The following is a 23,570-nucleotide window of genomic DNA, read 5'->3' on the forward strand; positions in this document are numbered from 1 at the left end:
AGACTTCAGTCAATATATAGGCTAATCAAACAATCAATCATACGCTGTCAATGTTCTCTAAATAGTGGCATCGAATAGCGCTTCAAAAGTTTCATTGGCTTCCAGTTCGATTCCAGCATAAGGAACAACTTCCAATCCAGTGTTATGAAGTATCGTACATATTAAGATAGACATCATGAATAACTTAACCGTATTACACTGTTAGGAAATTTCTCGAGAGCCCGCGTTTCTGTCATTTCTCAGCATATACATCAAGGTTATTTGTGCGCTTGTTGTAAAAACTAAAAAAAAATATTTACGGATATCTTTGAACACGCGGGTGGATATTATTTTTTGATAATATTATAATTTGGATTTGTTACAAATAGAAGCGGCGAATCCGATGAACTAGATTACAAATTGGCATGGCCTAAAGGCTTTTTTTAATTGAATAATATCGACAGTGGAACAATGTAGAGATGTGTTTAACTTCTTGTAGCCTTTGTTTGATTGGCTAAATTTTGATTTAAAAGGTCTTTGACTGATTGGCTAATTTCTGATTTAAAGGGTCTTTGTCTGGTTAGTTAATTTCTGATGTACATGTATAAGGTCTTGTCTGATTGGCTATTTTTCCACTAAAAAAGCCATGGTCTGATTGGCTAATTTCTGACTGATAATGTTTTGTCTGATTGGTTAATTTCTGACTCATAAAGTCTTTGATTGGCTTATTTCTGTTACCTTTGACCTCTGGATGACACTCGTTGAACATGATTGGTAGATACTGTGAGTGACTGATTATCATTTCATGGAGCTGTTGAACAGAGAGCTCTGGTAGTTCACAGGTGCTTGTTTCTGAAGAGTCTCTGTACACACAGTCTGCCAGTGTGGTCAGCAAATCTATAGTCTGCTTGTCAGAGTATCTGTATCTGAAAAAAATATTATATACTCCATTTATATCTGTTTATGTAGGATACATATTAAGGTACTTTTGGTACTTCAAACAACTCATAATCTGACAGCACCAAATCAAGTAGCTGTTTGTAAATAAAATGCTATACAAATGTAGTTATTCTAATTACACCAAAATGTGAACCAAAGGACTAAGACCATGTTTAGCTATATCGGCCCTGTGGTGTGTTAAAAAATAAAGCAGAATGAATTGAAATAAAATTGTTATCATTTGATAATATAATCTTTATACCATCGCGACGTGCCAAGATTTCCCCGCCAAAACGTCAGCTTGTGGAATTCTATACAAGACAAAACCGGTATCGGTCTGGTTTTCTGCAGAAATCTCCACTTTTTTCAAATTTAGTTATATAATTCATATAAAACACGACCTTCGATCCAGAAACTGACTGTAGTCTATCAAAATCTATCAATACAAATAAATTTTGCACGAACGATTTTTTGGATCGAAAGGTGTGCTGTTGATGAATATCAACTTTGAATTAAATCGAGAGCAATCCGGAATTATTTATTTTTGTGAGAGTTGTGGGTATTTTATTAATTATGTTGCTTTGAAAAATTAAAACAATATACTTATGTGGAGTCTACATCATTTCCATGCAGAATACACCCCTAAGCTATGTGGTGTTTTTATCACAAGTTTGTGCAGGAATTCTAAAAGCTATAGAATTTTAATGCGTAAACAAACGAATCTGCTGTCCGAGAAATCGGACCTTCAATGCTATAGAAAGTTTTTATTTAGACGACACCAACAGAATTACTAAGATCAAAATGAAAAGAATTTATAGAACATGCATTGATATAACTAAAACTATTGCCGACATATCGAAAGTATAACGTTAACTAGGGCAAGTAAATGTATGAAGGATTTTTGAGCATGTGACGTCATAGACTTCGTGGCTTAGTGGTAGAGAGCCCGTCCTTCAATCGGGAGATCCGGGTTCAATTCCTACCCGTGTCACTATTTTTTTTTTTTTTTAAATCATAATGTTACCTACATTTTTCTTGGCGTTATTGAAAAATTTATTTCTTTCAAGACACTGAAGATGAAATTATACCTGAATACAAATAAAAATCAATAGGCCTATGCAATCACAGAACACCCAAGAAAATATGCAAGGATTACAGATTACATTTTTTAAAATTCATTGGAAAAAAAACCCCAAAATACTTTATTTTCGGACTTGATTTTATTTCAAAGTATGAACCAGCAAAAGATAATGGAAAGGAAAGTTTTTCTAATGCATCTAATGTACAGAAGAAAAGTCAGAAAAAATGTGAATCCATTAGCTATTCGTCATTTCCTGCAGAGTAAGAACTTTCTTGTTGAAACCACCACATGATATATTGTGTAGCAAGTGTAGACATGTGTGTCAGTAAATTCACATCCAACAAAATTGTCACAATAAATATCGGCCACTTCCTGAGACAAAGTCTCTACAGACAATTTCAATACCTCTCGACAGAACCAGGCCTGGGGTAATGGTAATTAAATGGCAGCCAGTTTCAATGTAATGGGGGTGAATGGACCATTTTTGCATTACAAGTAATGGTAATGTAATGCATATTGTACTGCACATTATTTTCCATTACATTTACACTACTTCAAATATTTGATGATATTTTGAAGATTTAGAATAATTCATTATATTAGTGATTGACTGAAGATTTTGAAACATTGATGACAATCAAATGCAATGAATAACTTAATAGATATGTTTCCTAACATTGCTGAATATTTTGTGTACTTATGTTAATGTATAATTAAAAATCATAATACAGAAATAATTTTTCTGCCATTTCTTTAATATCTGACAGTATGTTATGTAAATGTGTAATGTAAATTCACTCTCAAGTAATGTAATACATTATATTTCAAAATAGGAGTAATGGTAATGTGAAATTTTCTAGGTAATGTAAGGTGTTACATTGCTATGTAATTGACCTCAAGCCTAGATAGAACACCTTCTCATGCATATATGCAAGTGCCTTGGACCCCAACTTGTCATTTCCTCTTTTGCAAGATTTTCAGCATTTCTTCATAGAGATCATAATTCCAACTGCAAGGTGTCCAAGATGATGAATTCAGACCTGACCAGTGTTTTTGACAATTTGTTAACTTTTGACTCTGCACTTTTCATCAGGACAACCATTCTTGAACTCATTCAAAAAGTACATTATGACATTCATAATTCAACATACAGATTTTCATTTGAATCATCAAATATGAATTCTTCCAATTAATAAACTCCCCCCCCTCAAAAAAACACTTTAAAAACCTCCACAGGTATATTTTAAATGACATAGAACCATGGTATCAGGATGTCTCTGGAAGTGCCATGGGTTAATAAGGTTTAAACTTCAGAGTCGACATGTTTCTTCCAAGAAATATAGTCTTGTTTGGATCCAGTTTTTCCAGTTTTGATATAACTGCCTGATATTGTACAATGTAGGTGTCAATCTGGTCCCCCTATTGTGGGAATCTGTTTCCACATAACTGCTGTATAATCTGGTACCTTGCTATTAGCAGGCACAGCAAGGAAGCTATTCCTGCAGTGATGTCCAACACTTATATGCATGTGTCACTGATGCCACTATCATTGATGAATCTGATGGCAGTGATGATAGCATTATTGAGGAGTAGGAATATGGATTCTTGTCAATCTGATTCATGTCACCCTTGCCATCAATTTTTGCTGGACATATTATATCATCCTGAAATTCAAATTACTCCAATATTATATCATTATCAAAACTATATCATAAATGAAAGGTGAAGATAACAAACAGTGATCAATCTCATAACTCCTACAAGCAATACAAAATGGAGAGTTGGGCAAACACGGACACCTGTATTATAATATTCATATAAAAGTTGTACTTTCATGCCCTCATGTATTTTCATTGATATAGAATTCAGAAAAATTACATTTATGTATTCGGTGGGAGATTGACATGTCTCCAACTAAACAATAGAGGAGAGTTTAGCTACATGTACATTTCTGCATAAATAATTATATACACAAACATTTCATTTGAATTTGATTCCCCATCTAATAATTTTTGTTGTAGCTAATGTTGATATATTATCTTACTTCACAATTATCAGCAAATTCATAAAATATTTTTATCTTTCATACTCTTTCTTGTGGTAGATGTATGGAAAAATTTAATATTCAATAATATAAAGGAGATAAGCTAACAAAAAATTATATGCTTAAATCATGGTAGTACCCATGAAATTCAACATTCTCTGAGTGATTCTATATCTAATCCCAATGCAGGCATGTAAGTTGTAAGTGTAATTGTTGAAATTAAGTTTGACACATTTACAATTTATCTTGAAATAAGGCATATTTAAGTTAGAAAACCAAACTGTTCTTATGATTTTCCTGGCTTAATGGTGCTTTTAAGTATTTAAAAATTATTGAATGTAAAAATCATTTTGACTTTTCTAATCCATGTTTCCGCGTAAGGCCAAAAAAAAAAATATATATTTATGTTAATTGGTTTCCACTTTCTCGACCTACCCTAATTAAACATTTCTGTTGACCCTAACACATTTTTTTCTATATTCTCACAGATTTTGCAAATGTCATCACTACAACAAGAATATATTTATTGACTTATGAAGTTATTTATTATGCACTAATACCAGACAGATTCCAAAACACAGAAACAGTTTTTGTTTACAGTAAATTGAAGAAATGTATCGATTCATCATATAACTTTTATTTGATTACTAAATAATCACTAAGTTAAGTTTAAACATAGTAGAATACTAGAATACCAAATCATTCGAAAATTGTTCAACCTATAACCCCCCACAGGCCTACATGTTACCCCAGTGACCTATACCATTATGGAAATATACATCTATATACAATTATATGTCTCTTTAACCTATACAAATACTTTTTAGACCATACAATGATACATTGAAAGTTCAAAGTGTAAAGTGAGTCAAACATCATGTAAGAAAATTCAAATAGACCCGAGAAGGTCATGCACTCGGAATTGAAAATGGCATGATCGTGAAACAGCTGATTTTTCTGATCAGCTGATATACATACAATTTTAAATCTTAACAATATATAATTATAATAGATAAACAATTAATCTATGTTGACAACAGTTAACAGATTTGTTGTGGGATTTCCAACAGCCCAATGCGTGAATATTATGAGTTTATGTCAACACACCACAGGCGCACCATACTATTCGTTCCATGCGACTTGTTTATTATTTTTAAGAGCAATTGGTACACCTATTTGGTTATACAGTTTAACGAGTAGAGGTGAAGTATATTCATATTTCTAAAACTTACGTTGAAATGCGATGAGTACATCCTCTGCAACTTCCACGAACAGTGCAAACAGGCTAACGGCGCGGCGTGTGAAAATGGCCGAATGAAGGATTGAAAAATATGGTGTGCCATTCGGGCTATAAGTAAAATAACCTTTTTGCGTATTGGGAAAGAAAATTTCTTTTTCAAGATCTTATTATATATTAAACCACTCATTGCATAATTATGTTTTACAATACGTTACCACTTCTAATAATATATAGCGACGTTGTATGACGCTATCTTAAAAAGTAGAGCAAATTATAGGATTTATACTAGTAATGTAAACCTTAAAATAGTGTTCTTTCACGAACTCTACATATAAAAACCAGTACATTATAGGAAAAGAACATGTTAGAGAATATTTCTAACAAAAAATTATTCACTTTGGACGTTAGGCCGAATTTTGATAAACATGGTCTTAGTCCTTTGGAATACTGTATAAGTGGAATTTTTAGCAAGACACAAATCTAGCGATTTTTCAATAAGAATAGGTACATATACATGTATTTAGTGAGAGCTAATTTTAGCTACTTTTAAAATAATTCCAGGAAAGATAACTATTATCTCCGATATGGAATAAATTGTTAGCGATATTCAATTTTAGTGAACACTCTTGCTAATAATGCCAAAATTAAATCCTCACTAAAAATTCTGCTTGTACACAGTATCCTAATGTACATACAGTACTTCAGAAGACTAATTTACTGTAAAATAATTAATATTATGGAGGTCTAGTTTTCATCATTTTCATGTGTGGATATTACCCAGAACACGAGAAACTGACTTACAACTAAAGAATTTAAAATTTTCCACAACAAAATCAGATCCACAAGTACAATATACAGGTACATGGTGATCTTTCTAAAACAACTAAACAACAAGACATGATTATAGTACACTAGGTCAGTCTCGTTAAGCTCAATCATACTTAAATCATTACTTTTCAGGAATTCTTGTTAGCGTCAACTGTGACTTTCTGCACTATTTATGAATTAAAGTATATTTTACTCATTTTATACAATACAATATAATGATAAAAAGAAAATTGGGATTTATAATGTGTTAACTGCCCCAACCATAATACTTTATATGGTATAAAATGAGTAAATTTCCTTTTTTTCCTTGTGATATAATTTTAAAAAATGGAATTTATGTAATTCATAAACAATTATAAAGCAACTATGAATTTTTTATAATATGGAGCAATATTGTCATAGCAACAAAACAGAGGAGCCATTGTGGCATCAATCCTGGGACGACATGACTGAATGGTAACTTCGTTAATACGATATAAAGAATGTTAATAGGCTAAATAACCAATCCAATAGCATGTTACAAAAGAAATCAAATTATTGACAAGTAAATTGTGACTTTCAGGGTAACCGACAAGTAACTTATGGCATTGCGACACTCTGAGTTGTTGGAACATAAATGGTGACCTTCTAGGTTTAAAATGACAAGTAAATTGTCCATCAAAACCCAGCTTAATTAACAACAACCCCCCGAAAACCATAACATTAACTGACCTTAGCAAGGTTTTGGCGAAGTCAGACCATTTCATCATCTCAGTGGTGTACGTCTCTTTAATTTTATCCTTGAAAAAAAAAATAATACAGAACAGCTAATCATAACAGGCATAGTTACACACTTCTGTAAGTATCTAATATACACAAATTCTCACAAGTCAAACATCTTTATAAAGACATTTCCCTACATCTATAAAAAAAAATGCATATTACTAGAAGGCAATACAATTAATTTGTCTATCTATAAATCAAAAATATGTATGACCTTCTGAAGATTTTGACCCCTCACCCCCTTGTAATATATTCAACCTCAACCTCAGTTCTCGTGAATAATCTCTTACACATAAAAGACTCGAGCAACAAAATAATGATTCACGGAGTTATGTCTATGAAGATACATATCATTGTATCCTCGCGATTATATGGTCTCACGAAATAAATGTGATCTACAGTAATCCACTGCTCTCTTTGACACTAAAATCCAGGATCCCCCACCCCCAATGACACAAACCTTGTCAAAAGAATTCAACCCATTCAGCAATGACTCAATCCAGACTGCCTGCCTGGTTTCCTTGTTCTTCAGACTGAGAACTAGACACGCCAAACACTTCTTAAACAACAGGCTCTGTCTCCCTGCCTTCTCCTGATTTCCACACAACCGGACCAATATCTCCACGTAATGTGGGGACAGCCTCGTGACGTCCGCCATACAGGCTGAAGCAAGCTCGATGACTTTATCTTCTAAAGTTTTACCTATTATCAAAAAAAAAAAAAAAATGCCTCAATGACTTTCTCTTCTAAAGTATTACCTGTATTTGTAAAAAAAAAAAAAAAAAAAAAAAAGCTTCAAAAGCCTTTAATTATTGGATTTCAATGATGTCTCTTAAAGAAAATTTTATGTCAAAAAGTATTGATATTATTCAAAATAGGATAGATAATGATTTGACAAAACTATATAATGTGTGAATGACATTTACATAGAACAAATCAAACATATGCACGTACGGGGCACAGCGATTTTTTGATGGGAAATGGATTTCAGTTGTTTCACCTTTGATGGGGGATGAATTTCAATATTTGTTGTATGATTGCTACATGACTGGACTCTTATGTCATTGAGGACTACAATGTGATACCTACCTCACACATTGAGGACTACACTGTGATATCTACCTCACACATTGAGTACTACACTGTGATATCTACCTCACACATTGAGGACTACACTGATATATCTACCTCACACATTGAGGACTACACTGAGATATCTACCTCACACATTGAGGACTACACTGAGATATCTACCTCACACATTGAGGACTACACTGAGATATCTACCTCACACATTGAGGACTACACTGTGATACCTACCTCACACATTGAGGACTACACTGTGATATTAATCTCACACATTGAGGACTACATTGTGATACCTACCTCACACATTGAGGACTACACTGTTATACATACCTCACACATTGAGGACTACACTGAGATATCTACCTCACACATTGAGGACTACACTGTGATATCTACCTCACACATTGAGGACTACACTGTGATACCTACCTCACACATTGAGGACTACACTGTGATATTAACCTCACACATTGAGGACTACACTGTGATATTAACCTCACACATTGAGGACTACACTGTGATACCTACCTCACACATTGAGGACTACACTGAGATATCTACCTCACACATTGAGGACTACACTGTGATATCTACCTCACACATTGAGGACTACACTGTGATATCTACCTCACACATTGAGGACTACACTGTGATACCTACCTCACACATTAACAGATTTCTATTGCAAAAGTCTCAATATTTCACTTGTAAACTACACACACAGTTGTACATGCATGATATCTTAATCTAGATCAATTACTTTTCAAATTACCTAAGACTTCCAATGCATACAGTTTTAAAACTAGTTTTTTCATTAGTTCTGGTTGCCTGGCAATTTCTTCAGTGGTGGTTTTTGATTGGTTATTTTCCTTCAATGAAACATGACCTTCCTCCAAAATATGTAACCACTTCTTCAACATCTTCAAAATTTTTGTACAAAATGTCTTGCCTAGAAAATATGAAGTGATATATTGAATTTTTCGACAATAAAATCAATAAAATCTACTCTTTCACAATTAACATAGATTCCCACTCCTTGACATAATAATCAATACATTGTACACAACATACATTTCTTAATCAAGGAATATCACACCAGAGAAATTTTACAGGGATGAAAAGTGGAGGATATATGTATATGTAATAATTGTATATGTACTACAATATTTTGAAATTACCAACCACAGATTAGTAATGACAGAGAATATTAGCTATTCAGAGTAAGTTCATATTCTCTCTGAGACTTTCCCACTTTTTTTTGTCTTCTACTTTGCAAAATCTGAATTTTTGAAGATTGACCCCCTAAACCAAAAAACAAACATGGATACCCTACCTTTAGATTGGTTGTGTCATTACATAATTACTTGAGTGATATATCAATTTATTGCCCCCAAAAAAGTCTGGTCAGTGTAGCAGGTTTTCGCAAATGATATAAATACAAATTCAATTGTAACATTTTATTAGTTGATTTTCATTCATCAAAATGGTTTATGCTATATAAATTGGTTTGATATTAAACCACACCATATGGTGACAGCAGTTCATGTCAAAACATAAATCTTTAAAATGCTAATGTAACATTATTGCTCTGCTTTGTATTAAGGAGAAATGCTACACCAGAGAAATTTGATATGGATGAAAAGTGGAGGATATGTACAATAAGAGGCCCATGGGCCACATCGCTCAACTGAGTCACCTTGGCCCATATCTGAAGACTTTCCATATATATTTGCATGCAAAACCTTCGTCCCTATTGTGGTCCAAACTTACCCCTCGAGGTCATGATTTTTACAAACTTGAATCTGTACTATATCAGAAAGCTTTCATGTAAATGTCAACTTCTTTGGCTCAATGGTTCTTGAGAAGAAGATTTTTAAAGATTTTTCCTATATATTTGTATGTAAAACTTTGATCCCCTATTGTGACCCCAACCTAATCCTGGGGGCCATACTTTGGACAAACTTGAATCTGCACTATGTCAGGAAGCTTTCAAGTAAATCTCAGCTCTTCAAGCTCATTGGTTCTTGAGAAGAAGATTTTTCCTATATTTCTATGTAAAACTTTGATTCCCTATTGTGGTCCCAACCTAACTCCGGGGGACATGATTTGAACAAACTTGAATCAGCACTGTGTCAGAAAGCTTTCATGTAAATCTCAGCGCTTCCAGCTCATTGGTTCTGGAGAAGAAGATTTTAAAAGATTTTCCCTATATATTTGTATACAAAACTTTGATCCCCTATTGTGGCCCCATCCTACCCCCGGGGGCCATGATTTGAACAAACTTGAATCTGCACTATGTCAGAAAGCTTTCATGTAAATCTCAGCTTTTCTGGCACAGTGGTTCTTGAGAAGAAGATTTTTAAAGATTTTCCCTATATATTTGTATGTAAAACTTTGATCCCCTACTGTGGCGCCATCCAACCCCCGGGGGCCATGATTTGAACAAACTTGAATCTGCACTATGTCAGAAAGCTTTCATATGAATTTCAGCTCTTCTGGCCCAGTGGTTCTTGAGAAAAAGACTTTTAAATGACCCCATCCTATTTTTAGCATTTTTGTGATTATCTCCCCTTTGAAGGAGACATGGCCCTTCATTTGAACCATCTTGAAAGCCCGTCACCCAAGGATGTTTTTGGCCTAGTTTGGTTGAAATTGGTGCAGTGGTTCTAAAGAAGAAGTCGAATATGTGAAAAGTTTACAGACGGACAGATGACAGACAACAGGCGATCAGAAAAGTTCACTTGAGCTTTCAGCTCAGGTGAGCTAATAATATTTTGAAATTGAAAACTTTCAAATTTACATTATTAAGTCAAAATATACAGTTTTAGTAGAAAGTAATTCGAAATAATTCAAAACCCTTGCTTGATTCAGCCATTACGACGATGAAGTACACCTCCTTAAATTGAGATTTTCATGCTGTGATGTCAGCTATATAAATTACATAAATCACAAAAGTTTTGAAAAAATTTATCATCAGGAATGAAGTTAATTTTTTTTTCACCTCTTTATACAATATAACCTTATTTGGAACATTTCTCAGTTATTCTTATGCACTTCATTCCTTCAATACACTTACTTTCTAATACTCTTTTGGGATTTATGTCCATATAATGCACCACCACTGGTAGAACAGCAGACCCTAGATCCACCAACTTCCTCTCACAGATCCACGTCTCAAACCACTCCCTAGCCTGAACACTCTGACAAATCACAATACACAAAATCTCCATGTTCACAGTCGAACCTGATTCCAGACACGTCACAAACACATCTTTTGGCATCGCTACAGAAGCCATGGGGTAACAAGTTAACAGATTCAGACAAGCTGTTTCTACGGCAACAAGATTCAGCAGATCGAGAAGACTGAACACAATTTGGAATTGTTTGAAGTCTAGGACTGGTATCACAGCTTCTTCGGGGTTCTCAACTTTAGCCAGCAAAGTAAGAAGTACCCTGCCCCTCCCTGTCAGTGATTTTGTCGACCGATCCATCAAATCCTCGACAGAAAAAGAGAGAACAGTACGGAGTAATTTGTTGACATGTCCTCTGTTGATAAACGCCTGAGTGGATTCCAGAAAACTGTGAAGCTGTGATGTTAGTAGAGGCCTGTCAGTGTCGAGTTTGTCTGATAAAGGAGTCGAACACTTGTCAAAGAATCTAGCCAAGCATTTAGAAACTGTTCCATGAACCTGGGGCAATGTTTTCACCTCAGTTAGAACATGACACAAGCCTTCTGTAACGCAATTCACCATTTCTTCACCAACAGATGTCGATTTAAAGAGAGTGATCTCCCCTGACACGTACAAGAAATGTGAAAACACTGCAGGATGGGATAAAATGTTCTCTAGCATTTCATTCAACTGCTCTTCTCTTGACACTTTTGGAGTTTCTATAAATCTGATGTCTAGGTCAGACTGATTCACAGATTCCGATGATTCCACAACTTCTGTTTCACAAGGAGCAGACTCATCATTCACACTGGCTAGGACACTACTTAAAATCTTCCAACAGAATTTCAGCAGATCGATGTCTTTAAGATTCTAAAATACAATAGATTTCAAAATAATCAAGTACACAAGTATTAGTCTCATATTCTAATTGAACTTACTTTGGTTCAATTGATTGATTGTTTGATGTTTTCCGTCACACTCAACAATTTTTCAGTTATCTGGTGGCGCCCAGTTTTTATTGGTGGAAGAGAGAACCCAGATACAATGTACCTGGGAAGAGACCACCGACCTTCCGAAAGTAAACTGGGAAACTTTCTCACTTACCGGCGCGAGCGGGATTCGAAATCGCGCTGACAGAGGCCGTGTGATTTTGAGCACGATGCTCAAACTACTCGGCCACTTTGGTTAAAGGATTTCGAGAAACAAATGTTTCTTAAATTTTTGCACTCTATGTCATGGCAACAGATTTTCTTTTTTAAGAAGAGGGTCACAGCCTTACTAATCACCTTACTAGTTAAAAGTATCACTAGTCCCAAGGGCAATAAATCTAGAAAAAAATTCACATCCCCCTTATACAAAAGATGCTTTATACCAAATTTGAAAAGAATTGAAATCATTATGGTAGTTGTCAAGAAGTTAAAATTTTCTATTGTTTACACATTTAATAACAGACCATTTTGGCCCCACCCTGATACCAAGACCCATATCCCTGGGATCATAAGATTTACAATTTTGGTAAAGGACTACCTGCTCTTTCTAAATATCCATTTAGTTTCAATTTAGTATCAATAGGACTAAAGAAGATGTTATTTATTAATAAGTGTTTTACAAATAAACACAATATGCTAAGTTTGGCCCTGCCCTGGGGTCAGAACCCCTATCCCGGGGATCATGAAATTTACAATTTGGGTAGAGACTTTCCTGCTCTACATCACTATACTTTTAGTTTTTCTTAAACATGTGTGGTTGTAGAGAAGATTTTTAAAAATTGGTAAATTTTTGGACAGTTTTTGCCCCGCTCTTAAGGCCCCAGGGGTGCAAGAGTCCTGGAATTTACAATTTATGTCCCCTTCTACAAAAGATGCTTCATTATAAAGAACAAGGTACGATTGTACACATAAAAAGGCCCAAAAAAATTTTCTCTATAAAATGTGTCTGGAATTAACCTTAATCAGCATTTTAAGAAAGTAAAATATATGCCAGGTATACTATGTCAACAAAATCAGAATGATATTCCTAAATGGATAGCATTACGACATCATGAATAAGACATTTCCCGCCTTTTTCTCAAAATAAGCATAAAAACTGTCAAATGTCATACAGATTATTGCTCAGGAAAAGATGTGCACATTTGTCGAGCAAAATGAAAATGATATACATTGTGTATTATTTTAAGATGAAAAACATGCTTGAATAAGAATTCGCTCGACACATGCGCTGTATGTTTTCTGAAAGGATAACCACCTGAATTTGTGGATATTTTCATTGAAAATTGCATTTTTGCAATTTTATGCCAACTTCAAGCTCTTGTCATATGACTCAAATCATTTTCCTGATCAAACTGAGTAAATTTTGGGTTTGAAAATCTATTCCTTATTTGAATGTCAGGGTTTGAGCTCCAAGTGAAATAATCGATATTTTGGGCCAGATGACTTTAGAAATTGTACCTACTTCTTTGAAAATTATTGAATGGTAGTTATCAAGAAGTTAAAAATTTCTATTGTTCACACATGTAATAACTGACAATTTTGACCCCACCCTGATACCAAAACCCCTACCCGAGATCATCAAATTTACAATTTTGGTAAAGGACTACCTATTCTTTCTAAATATCCATTTAGTTTCAATTAAGTATCAATAGCACCAAAGAAGATGTTATTTAAGTGTTTATCACATAATAGGGATGTGACTGAATTCCTCAGAAATCAGAGGAAAACTGGTCAAAAAATGAGGAAAACACCTCACCCTACCTGGAAAAATATCATTTTCTGCCACTCTAGAACAAATCCAGTGCATTTCATTTATTCGAAAATTGAGCAAATCAGAGGATTCCTCTGAAAAGAGAAAAAATCACACCCCTGACATAAACATAGGATCAGAACCCCAACCCCGGGGATCATGAAATTTACAATTTTGGTAGAGGTCTTCCTGCTCTACATCACTATGCATTTAGTTTTTCTTACACATGTTCGGTTATAGAGAAGATTTTTGAAAATTGGACAATTTTTGGCAGTTTTTACCCCACTCCAAGGGCCCCATGGGTGAAGGAGTCCTGAAATTTACAATTTATGTCCCCCTTGTCCCAAAGATGCTCCACACCAAATTTGAAAAGAATTGGAATAGTGGTTATCAAGAAGTGAAAAATGTTCAATTGTTTACAAACAACGGATGACAACCAATTGCAATAGGTCACATGAGTTTACTCAGGTGACCTGAAAAAGAGATACCAACCTGCTTTTTAATAAGGACTCCACAGTACAAAAGAATTTGTCTGACAATGGCGTTCAATTCTTTCAGACTGGCAGAATTTAGTTCATTCCTGATTGCCTCCTCTATCTCCTTGCCAATGTTTTTGGTTAACATCGCATCCACTAACTGAAGTGATACGGCTTTGCCTGTGAAATACAGCTCACCAATGTTCACATTTGGCTTTTTTGACTTCTTTTTCACCTGTATCATAAACAAATTTAAAGATCTTTTTGAAAACTGTGCGTATCATGTTTTCAGTTTAACTTGTTACAAATGTTGTAAATATTTACCGTATATTAAAACAAACCAAACATGTTTGTAAAACACTGTGACCCTAAACTTCAATTGTGGCAGAGATCTATATATCACAAGAATATCTATATACAGTGATCCCCCGTTATAACACCAACATTTGTACCTCGGCAATTTTGGAATTATATTGGGGGAGGGGGGTATGTGTACAGCTGTCATAAGAAATCAAATTTTATCTACTACATCGTGCTTTGAATGCCTGGATAATCCTGGCCTCCAGTGGTTGAAAATGATTCGTAATGGTAGGGGTATTTAATGATTTCCAGTTTTTGTTTTATGTCCAACACGCTTAGACTTCGGTGTGTCCACCATACTCAGATTTCAAAAACAATACTGCATATTTGAACTGAGTTGATTATAATTTACATAACTCCAAACTTCGATACCTGGAGGACTAATGGCAGATAATTGATTAAGCCTGCTCACTGAAATTTTCCTGCCGTTGATTGGTGATAATTAGCGGGGGTGATTACAATGGAAATTGACCAAATCCTACCTTTAAATAGGTTGGCGGATGGCGGTATGTGGGGGATGGCGTTATAACGGGGTTTTACATAGCGAGGAAAACGGGAATTTGAACTTTTTTGGCAATATGCGGGGGTGGCATTATAACGGGGGGCAATATAGCGGGGGATCACTGTACCCACCTTCTAGTAAATAAGAAAAATCATCAAACTCTCAGGAGACCCAGATTTGGTTCCAACACAAGATAAAAGAGGTAAACTTTCTACAATTTCTTTGTACAAACATTCTCAACTTATATTTACTACACAATTGAAGTTGAAAATAGCATATTTTATGCCTTTTGGAAATTTCATGCCATTTTTGTGGTATTTATTTCACCTTGACCTTCATCTGTCACATACCTTATATACTTGCCTATAAGTTGGATTTTTGGGAGTTAAATTTTGGTCCAAAACTCTATATCCGACTTAAAGGCAAGTCCTTAGAAGATAAGTATTTTTCTGGATGGTGTAATTTATAGTATTTTTTTTAAACAACTCCATACCCCGACAATTATCATGATTAACGTTGACTGGACGTATTTCATTATTCATGTATTCTAAGATTATTCATAAAGTACAAGTATTACATATTTTAATGATTCTGCTTATCTTAAATGTATATTATTGAAATTTAAGTTGTTGAGAAAATGAGTAAATATCGGCACATTTCTCAAAATATTATTTGAAACAGAGGTGTAACCATTAAAGCATTGATTTGAAATTGTCAACCGACTCTTGCAAAAAGTTATACCGACTTATAAGTGGGTCAATGACAAATCCCTCCAAAATGACCCCAAAAATATACCACCGACTTATAGGCGAGTATATACAGCAACTCTGACCTTGACATTAAGTATAATATCTTTGCCTTGGATAGATCAGTTAAAATTGCAAAACAGATATTCAAAAGAATAGCTTCAAACTCTTGAGGTACCAAAAAAGACTGCATTTCAAATCAGAACTTAATGAAGAATGATTATACATACACAAACCTTCTGTGGTCGAAGCAAGGATTCCAAGTAATTTATCACATTTATATCCACTGTTTTACCCTGGAGGTCTTTGACCAGCGTTGCTATAGTAACAGGTTCCACTTGGTAATGAAGAATGTCAATCAAAATTCCAGACAGGTATTGGCCAAATTCTGTAAAATAAAATATTCATATGATTGCCTTTTTCCCCCTTACCTCATGCACACAAGTACCTCAACCTTCACATCACAAGCCTGTAGAAACATGAAACAAATTGACTTAAAAGCTGAACTAAGTAAGATGGTTAACAAAAGATGGATGTGCCTAGTACCATCAATATCACAATGTTTGATGTCCGACAAAATTCCATAAAATATGTCTTAAAGGTACATATGAACTAATAATTCAGATTTTCCTGATTCCAAACAAACATGGCTAATGTATCTAAAATGGTGTCACAAACCATAACAAATCACGTAATGTAAACTATTTGATTTTATCCCTAGTGATAACTAGGAAAAAATTAATGTTCATTCTTTGCTAATTGAATCTCTCTGACATCATCAGTCAGCCTTATTTGTATAACGCATGCATTTCACTTATATCTCTACAATTGTAGTTTTTTGTATGCATATTGAACGGTTTTTCGTTTCTTTTTTAAAAAATCAAATACCACAGTATGAATATCTTTATTAAGATTCAATATAAAAATTGAGCAGTTTAGTGATCTGTAGCCTGAATCCAAAACAATACTCTAGATGCCAGTATGCTGCACTTTTTAAGCTGACAATAGTAAACCTGCAGACAAAAACTGTGTCAGAAGATTCAGTTCGGTTAATTATACGTCACCTGGTGACACATTCAGAGTTTCTTCACTTGTTTCTTTAGCTTTCTTCCTGGTTTCCATGGCAACAATTATCAATGGCGTGAACGGAAGCCTGCAACACAGTAAATACTTTATTCTGCCATTTTAAACTTGAAAAACGTCTTAAATCCGGGTCATGCAATACACATACCTCAACCCAGTTTCTGATGACTCCTCAGTTTCAACGGTCATATTTTCAAAATCTTCTTCATCCATTTCTAAGATTGCTACAGAAAAAAAATCAGAATACAAATACAAGTCTTGCTCATTTCAGAAATAAAAGTACTGGGAGAATAAACTTGATATTCTAGATTAAACACATCACTTATCTATGTATGCTGTCATATTTACAGATATCTAACATAGACATTTCTACTAAAGTAATCTAAAATTAGATACATGTAATATACTTGTAAAACATACCATATAAGTTGAATTTATTGCAAGACACAAATTTAGCGATTTTCCTATAAGGAAAGGTATATATATTTTGTGAGAGCTAATTCTAGCGACTTTTTAATTCCAAGAAAAAGATAACTATTACCTATGACATGGAATAAATTGTTAGCAATAATCGATTTTAGCGATCTCATCACTCTCACAAATAATACCAAAATTAAATCCTTGCTAAAAATTCTGCTTATACAGTATGTCCCCAATTCCCCTAAACGGAAATCCATGTTTCAAAATTTTAAGTTAAAGTTCTTCAGGTGTTGGCTGGACAACAATTACTGTATCTATGTATAAAAAAAAAAAAAATAAAAAAAAGCCCAAAGATCTTTTGATCTGAAACTCCATAAGAGTCATCTCCTAGTCATGACAAACCTATTACAAAGTTTGATTAAAATCAGGGTTCTTCAGTTATTAGTACATGCATGACAGAAAACCCTATGACCTTTTACCTTTGACCTGAAAATCAGTAGGAGTAATAACAAACCTTATGAAGTTTGATGACCTTTGAATTAAAGATTTTCTAGTACATAATCTTTACTGACTAAACAACATTCCCTCCAAAACACCCCACTTCTTCAAATAAAAAGTTAAAATGCAATTTTTATTAACTTACAACACTGAACATCCCTTCACAAACACACACACTCATAGATAAATACACACACATATATTTTTACCATTCACTGCACTGTCAACAGTGGTGACACTCCCAGTCTCCATGGCAACATCATCCATGACAGCACCCTCTGTTTCCAAGGCTACCACTTTAGACATGTGACTACAAAGTTTGTCAACATAGGACATGGAATTGCTGATGTAGGTTGTGAACATGCTGGACACCAGCTGCAGTATGGCGTGTGTCTGGGGAAACTGGATGAAATGACTGATCCACAAATCTAATTCTCTGATATGTCCTTCAAATAGCCCAGTACCGTGCAGCAGCTAAAAGCAGTACATACACTGTAAATCCACCCGAGATTCCTCATTAATTTAATAATGTAAATCTACTTACACATAATTAAAACTCAAGAAGTCAATTATCACTTATTGACATGAAATAAAATCCTATGCTGGTGTTTTGACCTACAAGATGTCAGAGGAATTTGCAGATTAGATGATAGTAAAATTATCAGAAAATATCAAATCACACACACAGATAAAGTGTTTAGATTAGCCAGCTTTGGTGCATTATGCATCAGTAGTTACCTTAACAAGTAGATGTTTGACTTTCCTCAGCATTTCATGGTCCGATATTTTGGACAACATATCTAGCAGTAGGTACATCAAAGTGTGACCATCTGAACTCTGAAACAGAGAAACCCAAACCACAATGTAAACATCATCTGCATTCATTTAATGGCGTGCTTAAAACAATGGACTCAGTATGTGTTGATAAGATAAAAGAACGGTCAATCCATAGAAACGTACGTCTCAAGTGCATCTAACAGTGCAAGTTTAAATAAGATTCTGCCTACCAATAAATTTGGTTTAAGAGTACATATGGGAACTCTGTTTTGAAATACTGTTAGTAGTTTCATCATTCAATGGATTTGTGGTAGAGCAAGGCCACATAATGAAGTAATCAACAAGTTAGAATTTTTATATACAAGCATAAGTATGCTGCAGTTTTACTTTGGCCTTTTTCTAAATCTTGCAATCAACACTCTGACATACATATTTCTTGTACTACAGAAATGGTAACCATCAAAGATTGTTCAGAGATATAAACTAGTCTAAGAAATGAAATCAAAACTGTAAGCAGTGGACTGTACCTGTTGCGTCCAGGGCAGCTTACGAGCATCAGTACCGGCCAGGAGCTTCAACAAATACAGCTGGGGTAACAAAGCCCTCTGTTGGCCACTACCAGCCAGGTCACCTGACCTCTCATCCATCTCCATGGCAATGTCTTCCTTCACTCTGGTGATTTTATCATGAATTGGTAACTCCTTTGCAGAAATTTTCCTGACTCCCTCCAGCAACAGAGTTATGTCCCCTGTATTGTCCACAAGGACTGACGGAGAAAGCTCTTGCAGAAAACACAATGCTTTTTGTATTTCCACCATGTGCTCTGTTTCCAGAATGACAGGGACATCTACTAAGTTCATAACAAATACATCCCATGAATTTTAGTGATTAATTGAATTTTTATTAAGATAAATGTTTGTGGGTGTTTACTGTAAATATTAGATATGTATATGTTCACTTTCTGGTAATGTCTTCTGTACCAAACACACTTCTTCTCCTTACAATTTTCCTAGGTCAAGTTCTTATCTTCTCTTGTATCTACCCTGACTTACCTTCCTCCTTGTTTAAATCTTTGTCTTCAGTATTATCTTCACCACCACCACATGACTTTCCCTTCACTGGAGTACCCTTCTTAGGAAACAAGAGGTCTCTCCAACAAGACACGAATAATTCACAGTCTGGAAAAACCTATAGAAAGGAGGAAACCATCATTAATCTGGAAAAATTATGAGAAATGCGTGAATAATTATTAATCTGGAAAAATTATGAGAAATGCGTGAATAATTATTAATCTGGAAAAATTATGAGAAATGCGTGAATAATTATTAATCTGGAAAAATTATGAGAAACGAGTGAATAATTATTAATCTGGGAAAATTATGAGAAACGAGTGAATAATTATTAATCTGGAAACACTTTAAAGGGGCATTCACTGTGAAAATGATGGCATTCCAACCATTGTTTTCTCAAAATCTCTCAATGGCATAGGAATATAAAATGACTAATAAAAATATTTATTTCAAACAAAAACAAGAGAAACCTAATAAAACTATGTTAGATAACTGCTTTTAGTGTATAGAAATATATAAGGAAGAATTATTGTTGTGCAAGACAATAACTATCTAATCACCAAAATTACACATTCATGTGCCTGCTTTGAGGTTAAAAACTGTTTCAAATAATTAAATACCAGTGTTATTACTGAAATATATAGTATAGTGCAATTTTCATTGAATTCAATTTTTGGCAATGAAATTAAGAAGGAGGAAATTATCATTAATCTGTTTAATGCACTTTCCTTTCCAATTTTTCATTTTACAAGTATAATTTTCTTTCTCCTTTGAAAGTCATATCACTTTGGCAAATGAGAAAATCAGTATATGCACCCAGGGGTGCATGAGCCGAGCTGCATGGGATACATTGTAAAGCCAGGAATGACGTGGTATATTTATAATTGTGAAGAACTAATTTCAGTTTTAAACTTTTCGAATTACTGTCCAGAAACCATATTTGTCTGAAGTTTTCAATCTATATTCGGTCACTGTGACCTTGACCTTTGTTCTCCAAAATCAATAGGGGCCTTGCTTTTCTGGTATCCAACAATATATCCAAGTTTCATATGATTCAAATTAAAATTTTTCGAGTTATCCTCCGGAAACCAAAATCCTTTTGGAATTTTAAATCTATTTTCAGTCACTGTGACCTTGACCTTTGACCTTTTTTCTCCAAAATCAATAGGGGTCTTCCTTACCTGGTACCCAACAATATATCAAAGTTTCATTTGATTAGATTGTAAACTTTTCGAGTTATCATCCGGAAACCAATTGTTGACACCCAACCGCCCGCCCACATCACCAAACCAATAGCCGAGTTCAACTTCGTTGCAACTCGGCTAAAAATATCCTTCCTTCTGACTTTATTATAAGAGGGACTAATGAAATATACAATCCCTAATCATGATTCTTTATGAATCTATCCATCAGAATTTTAAGTTTGTCTCTTTCTTTGGTGATTTGGTCAATCATAAAACCTATTACCTTGAGAATATTTTCTTTGAAGAGTTCAAGAATTTCTTCTCTCTCTGTCTGGGTGTACAATGACGATGATGGTTTCAAACACTCTTGTTCAAGACAGTGCAGAAAAGTCACAGATTTCTGAAGCAGAACTCCCAGGAACTTTGTTCCAAAATACCGAACAGTCGCAGAAGTGTGCTACAAACAGAAAATATCGAACAGTCGCAGAAGTGTGTTACAAACAGAAAATATCAATCAGTCATTTATTTTCCCAAATTCCTCTATTTATCAATAAAAATAAAAACAGTGTACAAAAAGTTGTGTTATTTGAAGTGTCTTCAGTTCCTCCCAAACTTAATGTAGTTTGGATATTATCAGCCTAGCTTACACCACAAAATGTGACATCACCTTTACAGATTGAAGAACAGGTGTCAGAATAGGATGAATGGGTAACAAGTGAACCGTAACCATCTCCACAAACTTTACAGACGAGTGATGCTGATTGGACCTAAGAACAAACGGTCTGTCTGGCTGCCGTCTGTAAATCTGCAACATACATCTAAACATCATTATATCATTACTTTTAGGACATGAATAAACAATATCTAGCCAACAGTTCAACACATTTAGGATTTTGCCTGCAATGACCAATTTTCTATTGAGCTCACCTCACACAGGAAGTTCATGGTAGAGCACCACCTGCTGGTGGGTCTTGGCGTTATATTTTTGATCAGACGGGGGAGGTAATGTTTGATTTGGTCTGGACAGGTTTGGAGGATTTGACAAATTAAATTCTCCACTTCCTTTCCTTCCACTGCCTTGGCTGCTGATGTCAGGAAATTAGTCAGTAACTGATTCTGGTTCCTGATTAAAAAAACAATTAAACACAAATGAGAAATTCCATCATCTCAGTTCATGACAATCAACATTTACTTGCACATATGATATTCCACTCCATTTCATTCACTGATCAGTACGCACTATACAGCATTGTGTTAAATGCTTGGATCACTTTCATTTGTTAACAGAGTCCTATTCCTATTATAGATCACTTTTATTTGTTACAGAGAGTCCTATTCCTATCATAGATCACTTTCATTTGTTAACAGAAAGCCCTATTTCTATTATAGATCACTTTCATTTGTTAACAGCAAATCCTATTTCTATTATAGATCGCTTTCATTTGTTAACAGAGAGTCCCATTTCTATTACAGATCACTTTCATTTGTTAACAGAAAGTCTTATTTCTATTATAGATCACTTTCATTTGTTAACAGCAAATCCTATTTCTATTGTAGATCGCTTTCATTTGTTAACAGAGAGTCCCATTTCTATTACAGATCACTTTCATTTGTTAACAGAAAGTCTTATTTCTATTATAGATCACTTTCATTTGTTAACAGAGTCCTATTTCTATTACAGATCACTTTTATTTTGTGAGACCTTATTTTCGCAAGTATACAATGATGTAATTATTCATGAGACATGACTTTCCCAAATCATTAATCATTGCTTAAGTCTTGTATATAAATACATGTGTTTAAGAGTTTATTCATGAGAACTAAACTTTTGCGAACGACTAGTCTTGCGAAAATACGCATAAATATAGTTTTTGCAAATATAATGTGATACATGTATTTACAGTACGTAACTAAAATATATCATCCAACAGCTACCGAGTTCCGATGGGACAATGGCCCCTGTACATCTGACAACTACTGAGTTCAGACGGAAACATGGCTGTACATCTGACAACTAACGATTTCAGGCGATCTGAAAAGTACTGAATTCAGACTGGACTAATAATTGAATGTATTTAAAACCATGGCTGTACGTCTGACAACTACCGAGTTCTGACGGGACTTTGTATCTAAAACCATGGCTGTAGGCATGTCAATATATAATGGGACATACTTTCCGCCAGTGCCCAGTGTTTTGTCGTAGAAGTTGATACCATGTGAGTGGGAACAACAGATCTCTGTCAGCAGTTTATGGGTCATCCCTACCACCATCTCTCTCTCTTCACAGGAAGGTGCATCAGTCTATATAAAAAAAGTCCAATTCAAATGACTCTGTTCCAATTTGTACTGGTTCTATATCTACTTCCTGTAGAATCAGTTAATTTCACAAGTAATCAGGGCTAGAAATATTTATTTTCATTCACTAGTCAATCAAATTCAATTTTTACTGGTCAGTTGATAACTTTTACTGTTCCTTCGGACCAGTGGATAGGAAAACGACTGACCCAAATTCTATATTCAATGATAATGAAATATTTTCTTGATTAGGCCTAGTATCTTGTTTATTCAAATTAGCATCAACAG

General features: G+C 34.5%; 1 protein-coding gene and 1 long non-coding RNA gene across 7 annotated transcripts in view; both read right to left on the reverse strand.

Moving 5' to 3' along the window:
* Positions 1-23,570, reverse strand: part of LOC125674745 (nucleolar pre-ribosomal-associated protein 1-like) — a 47,029-nt gene that overhangs the window by 16,201 nt on the left and 7,258 nt on the right. For 3 of the 6 annotated variants that reach the window (XM_048912012.2, XM_048912010.2, XM_048912015.2), the window contains exons 7-23: positions 23,161-23,288; positions 21,915-22,110; positions 21,655-21,792; positions 21,271-21,444; positions 19,786-19,921; positions 19,261-19,583; positions 18,695-18,793; positions 18,166-18,430; positions 17,187-17,262; positions 17,020-17,108; positions 16,186-16,343; positions 14,364-14,582; positions 11,039-12,002; positions 8,735-8,911; positions 7,334-7,575; positions 6,823-6,890; positions 718-905 (exon numbers count right to left, since the gene is read on the reverse strand). In XM_048912012.2, the coding sequence (XP_048767969.2) occupies positions 718-905; positions 6,823-6,890; positions 7,334-7,575; positions 8,735-8,911; positions 11,039-12,002; positions 14,364-14,582; positions 16,186-16,343; positions 17,020-17,108; positions 17,187-17,262; positions 18,166-18,430; positions 18,695-18,793; positions 19,261-19,583; positions 19,786-19,921; positions 21,271-21,444; positions 21,655-21,792; positions 21,915-22,110; positions 23,161-23,288 (3,640 nt within the window). The remainder of the gene's footprint in view (positions 1-717; positions 906-6,822; positions 6,891-7,333; positions 7,576-8,734; positions 8,912-11,038; positions 12,003-14,363; positions 14,583-16,185; positions 16,344-17,019; positions 17,109-17,186; positions 17,263-18,165; positions 18,431-18,694; positions 18,794-19,260; positions 19,584-19,785; positions 19,922-21,270; positions 21,445-21,654; positions 21,793-21,914; positions 22,111-23,160; positions 23,289-23,570) is intronic. The other 3 variants (XM_048912014.2, XM_048912011.2, XM_048912013.2) reach the window with 3 other exon arrangements.
* LOC130052700 (uncharacterized) lies at positions 2,119-5,378 on the reverse strand. Its single transcript, XR_008801083.1, has 2 exons — positions 5,276-5,378; positions 2,119-3,663 (listed from the first exon to the last, which is right to left on the reverse strand). It is a non-coding gene; the product is annotated as an uncharacterized LOC130052700 (long non-coding RNA).

The sequence above is a fragment of the Ostrea edulis genome, chromosome 3, assembly GCF_947568905.1.
Source record: "Ostrea edulis chromosome 3, xbOstEdul1.1, whole genome shotgun sequence".
NCBI lineage: Eukaryota > Metazoa > Mollusca > Bivalvia > Ostreida > Ostreidae > Ostrea > Ostrea edulis.